This window comes from Triticum aestivum, chromosome 6B (genome assembly GCF_018294505.1).
Source record: "Triticum aestivum cultivar Chinese Spring chromosome 6B, IWGSC CS RefSeq v2.1, whole genome shotgun sequence".
Taxonomy (NCBI): Eukaryota; Viridiplantae; Streptophyta; class Magnoliopsida; order Poales; family Poaceae; genus Triticum; species Triticum aestivum.
In genome coordinates, this window is record NC_057810.1 from 50,021,759 (window position 1) to 50,027,444 (window position 5,686).

General features: G+C 47.3%; 1 protein-coding gene across 1 annotated transcript; it reads right to left on the reverse strand.

Annotated features, from left to right (window-relative positions):
- Window positions 1-766: 766 nt before the first annotated feature.
- On the reverse strand, window positions 767-2,546 carry LOC123133411 (F-box protein SKIP19-like). Its single transcript, XM_044552909.1, has 2 exons — window positions 2,024-2,546; window positions 767-1,733 (listed from the first exon to the last, which is right to left on the reverse strand). The coding sequence occupies exons 1-2, from the start codon at window positions 2,497-2,499 to the stop codon at window positions 1,343-1,345; spliced, it is 867 nt and encodes a 288-aa protein (XP_044408844.1). The 5' UTR covers window positions 2,500-2,546; the 3' UTR covers window positions 767-1,342.
- Between the last annotated feature and the right edge of the window lie 3,140 nt (window positions 2,547-5,686).

The window sequence follows — 5,686 nt, forward strand, 5'->3', positions numbered from 1 at the left end:
TTGCAACTAGGTTAGCTTAAAGGGGTTAAACGGGACAAGGGACACATGAGTTTATACTGGTTCGGCCCCTTGCGGTGAAGGTAAAGGCCTAATCCAGTTTGAGGTGGAATTGCTTATGTCTCGATTACCAACGAGCGAATCCGCTTGACCTAGCTTTCGATCTGTTCTCTCTTGCCCTAAACCGCCGCCGGATCGTCCCTTTATATACACAGGGTGATGCCCAGCGGCTCACGGAGTCCCGGCCGGCTCATAGACAACGTGTCCGGCTTGGTGACTATTTATACATGCCTTACAATAGAAGTTTTACATATATGCCGGTCTACTCCTACGGGCCTTAAGTCGCCCTTGGGCCTTGGGCCCTTGGCTGTTAACCCCTATCTTCAATATCCTCGTGATCTTTAATAACTGTCCCGAGAATTGAGGCGTCTGAGCAGCTGGATAACCATGTTTTGGCCTCCTCGTTTTTCGCGCCCACTTGTATCCTTTCCTTATAAATAGGGTCGAACGCCCCCTTCTCATTCTCCCCTCTTTCCTTCGTCTTCCTCCTCTCGCGACTCTCCTGTTACTTGAGCTCCAGCACCGCCGTCGTGAAACTCACCGTCTGCCTCGTCCTCGGCCGCAGCATCAACCCGATTCGGACCAGAGAACACCGGCGCTCCACCGCAGTCTGATCTGCATCTGTAACAAGTTGAGAATTGGCATGTTGTACTTCTACGGGGCACCATTTACGGGTCGTTGGCAGCAAACTGAACGAGTCTATGCAGAATTTTGTGGTGCATCAGTTTTAGCATTACCAAATGTTGGCTAAGCAAGCCAAACGAGCCTCTCTTTGTTGTGTGCGATTTCACAATTTGATGTAAAGGTGAGTTCACAATCTGCTGGTGCTAGGGGTAGATGACAAATGTTTCAGTCATAAGGTAAAGAGATTAGAAAATAAAGAACACAATTTGGCACATTCACTTGACTAGCACTTAAACTTGTTTCGAGTGAAATGGAACAAAAGATGTAGAAAAAAATCAAATGTATATTATTGAGCGAGTTTGCACACATTTGAGAGGGGGCATTGAAACATTATTGACATATATACACCCTTACATTAACTTAAGTACCTACGCATGCTCTTGATGTCAAGGATCTTGTCATACTCTTCGAGAACGGCATCATCAACATCATCACCGTCACCAAGGTAGTAGCAGTAATCATCATAGGAATCGTCTTCGTACTGCAAAAAGGATAAGGGACGGCAGTATCTACACCTAGGCTTGTAGGGATAACAGTATTTACAACCAGTATAGTCATCGTAGTAGTTGCTCGAGTACCGATCATGGTCATCCATGCTCATCTAGGCAAGCTTTTCTGGTAGGTTATCAATGGCAACAGGGTTGCACAATGCCATGTTAAGGTACTGTAGGTCATGGCAATTGTCTAGGATAGCTACCAGAACTTCCCTACCGAAGGTACAACCGACAACATCCAAGGAACGTAGTTTGCGCATCCTTGGAGCCGCAAATGTTATTGCGTAATCAGCATGGCAGTGCTTTCCTGAAACATGTCTGAAGTGCTTTAGCAGTGGGCATGCTCTAGCGACAAGTTCATATACCCCCCTACTACATATTTGGGGACATTTCGAAATCTCGAGCTCCTCAAGTAGAGGTAACATCTTAATCACCGTCGCAAATCCTTCATCCGAGACATAGCCCCTATGGAGATGAAGGCACTTTAGCGCAGGTGCCCTGCAATATATGACAAATTAATATTTAAGAATGCAATTAATCAAAGAGAAAGAAATGAAGACGCATCGTATTCTCCCTAATTAATCCAACCAAACTATAAAGGCGAAAACCCTAGCAACGGGGGACAGACTTTCGGAAGGTTTGGGATATATATTACTAGATACATCCGTATTTAGACAAATCCAAGACAAGAATATTAGGAGATACGTGTATTTAGAGAAATCCAAGACAATAATTTTGGGATGGAGAAAGTAATTAATTAGGGAAAGAAATGAAGGAAGAAATCTTACTGCTTGGCGAGCAAGAGGAGGATATCGTCGTCGGCGAGGTTGGTCAGGAAGGCCTCGCACTGGCCCTGGTTAAATCGCAGGGCGGCCCGCACCATTGCCTCGAGGCTGAACTTGGGGTGGAATGGCACGACGAACCACAGGCCGGCGCGGAGATCGATGCAGCGCCACAACTCCGGCTCTTCGCGGGCGGCCCGCCGCCAGGAGCGGCACACGCCGGCCATGCCGCCGAGCAGGAGCTCGGCCAGGTCAAGCTTGTGGAGGATGCAGGAGATCAGGTCCGGGTGCAGCTCCGCCCAGTCCCTCTCCGGCAGCGGGACCGGCGTGAACCAGAACACCGACACGTGGTACGTCCGTGTCTTTTTCTTGGATCGACGGCTTCGTGGTGCCGCCGCCGCAGGCGGTGGTGACGATGGCATCGTGTGTGCGATGTGAACGACGTGGCGAGCTGGCACAGGCTTCGATATCGGTGGATCCATGGGATGGTTTTATAGAGTGCGCGCGGTAGTACATAGGTCGGTTTGCTGGCCTGATCACAGCCCGTCTAAAAACGTCGCTGTTATTTGATTCTGACAGACGTAACAGTTTGGAGATCCACTTTTTAAGGAGCGACTCGGACGGCTCCCGATCCACTTTTTCGTGCGACCTTCCTTGATGCAAAAGGTTGATGAATCATAAAAGGTTACCAAACATGTTGAATGAACAGGACATCAAGCATACTATGCCTGATCGATGCACCCAGACCCGGATAATAGGCATTGAGGAGGATTACCATCACAAACACACTAGAATATTCTTACGCCATGCAGAAGAAACAGGATTTGTAATCTGGGATGCACGCCATTGATATAGATTGCTAGCCTATGATCGGAACAAATACAGGTCATCACAAACATGATTAAAACACATAGTAGCACGTCCAAAATCCCAATTTCGCCATGTCAGGTTTTATTCGTCCACAAATAAGATACAACTATGATAAGTGTAAATTTCTTGCACATGTACACGGACAGTAAATGTATCTTGCTCCATGACTCACTAGGCGTTTCAATAGAATATGTTGGGATATCATGCACAATTAATAGCACAACCAAGGTCAATGTGATGATCCCCGTAAAGATGGGATGTCGAAAGATGATGTTGGCGGACCGAAGAGCGTGCACATGCAGTGCGTGTTGTGGATCGGCTAGACTTGTTCGTGCTCTCAGCTCACCGCAGGACGGCTTCGTGAGGCCATCGAATTAGATGGTGTGAATTGATGCGGTCAGAGCACATTATCAAGCTTGTAGGTGTAGCGCCATAGATCGCCAGGAAGGTGGCTTTGGGTTGATCCTTATATTTATTTTGTCAGACTCTGTTTAGTAACACAATAAAGATGGATGTATGCAACACTCGTTTCAGGGGCCGAGGGTTATCCTTCTTTTCGAAAAAACAATAGTGCAACCTCATCTTTTGTTTAACGCCAAGATCTAGCTAGGAGGGACAAGATTACATAGAAAACAATATGAGGCTGAAGATTACCAAACATGCTGGGAAAAGGACATCATGATGTGGCCGATGCAATTCATCATGAGTTTCTTGGTGACTATGGATCGATTATCACGATTCCAAACCATACCAGGTAACTGTCAGGCCATGCAGAGCAAGATTAACAACCTAGGGATGTGTAACGCCCTCGATGCGGCTATAGCTCCCACGTGTCGAGGCACGACTTAGAGGCATAACCGCATTGAAAGTAATGTCGCAAGTCAGGCAATCATTACCACATCCCATGTAATATATAATAAAAAGGGGAGATAACATAGTTGGCTTACACTCGCCACGTCACATCAGAGTACATAAATAACATCCATCATACAAATCACTCATGGCCCGACTACGGTGCCAAAATAGAAAAGACCCCCAACATGCGACAAGGCCCTGAATCGATTACCCCAACTAGGCACCACTACTGATCATCCGGAAAAGACACGTAGTATCGCTGAGAGTCCTCGTCGAACTCCCACTTGAGCTCGTAATCGTCAACTGGAGCAGAAACACCTGGACCTGCATCTGGAGTTGTAGTATCTGTGAGCCACAGGGACTCAACAATCTCACACCCACGCGATCAAAACTATTTAAGCTCATAGGAATGGATAAGGCAAATATATGTGGAGCTGCAGCAAGCGACTAGCATATGTGGTGGCTAACTTATACGCAAAAGAGAGCGAGAAGAGAAGGCGAAGCCCGAGCGAGAACCTAAAGGAACATCCTGCGCAAGCATAACTCCAACACCGTGTCCACTTCCCGGACTCCGCCGAGAAGGGGCCATCACGGTAACACACACGGTTGATTCATTTTAATTAAGTTTAGTTCAAGTAATCTACAACCGGACATTAACAAATTCCCATCTGCCCATAACCGCGGGCACGGCTTTCGAAAGATCAATCCCTGCAGGGGGGGTCCCAACTTAGCCCATAACAAGCTCTCACGGTCAACGAAGGAATAGACCTCCACCCAAGACACACCGATCAGACTCGGTATCTCGGTACAACAAGATGATTCGACAGGTTAAAACAAGTCCAGCAACACCGCCCGAATGTGCCGACAAATCCTGATAGGAGCTGCACATATCTCTTTCTCAGGGCACACTCAGATGAGCAATCCGTACAACTAAAACCAACCCTTGAGTTTCCCCGAGGTGGCGCTGCACAGGGCTCTAGTTCGGACCAACACTCAGAGGAGCACTGGCCCGTGGGGGGCTAAAATAAAGATGACCTTCGGGCTCCAGAAACCCAAGGGAAAAAGAGGCTAGGTGGCAAATGGTAAAACCAATGTTGGGCATTGCTGGAAAAGCTTTAATCAAGGCAAACTATCAAGGGGTTCCCATTATAGCCCAACCGCGTAAGGGACGCACAATCCGGGAACATAACACCGATATGACGGAAACTAGGGCGGCAAGAGTGGAACAAAACACTAGGCGAGAGGCCGAGCCTTCCACCCTTTACCAAGTATACAGATGCATTAAAATAACATAGCAATATAATGATATCCCAACAAGTAAATAAATGTTCCAACAAGGAACGGCTCCAATCTTCACCTGCAGCTAACAACGCTATAAGAAGGGCTGAGCAAAGCGGTAACATAGCCAATCAACGGTTTGCTAGGACAATGGTGGGTTAGAGGTTCAACATGGCAATTGGGAGGCTGACAAGCAAAAGGTAGGCATCGTAGCAGTGGCAAAGCAAAAGAGCGAGCAAACTAGCATAGCAAAGATAGTAGTGATTTCGAGGGTATGATCATCTTGCCTGCACAGTTGTCAGAGTTGACTGGATCCTCACAAGCAAACTCAACGGGCTCCTCGGTAGCGAACTTGTCTCCCGGCTCTACCCAACAAGACAAACAAGCAACAAGGATACAATCAACCACGGGCAAGACCAAGCAATATGATGAAAAGACGATATGCTATGCGGGATGCGATGCGGGATGCAAAATGCAAGATATGACAGGAAATGCATGAACCTGGCATCAACTTGGAAAACCAAGTGTGCCACTGGATAGAGGGGATGAAATCGCTTGAAAACGATATAAAGATCATTGGAATCGGAGTTACGGTTTGGAAATGGCGAGCGTTTTAAGATATGACACCGGTCTGCGATTTACAGCAAGTAGGCATCTAAATGCAAC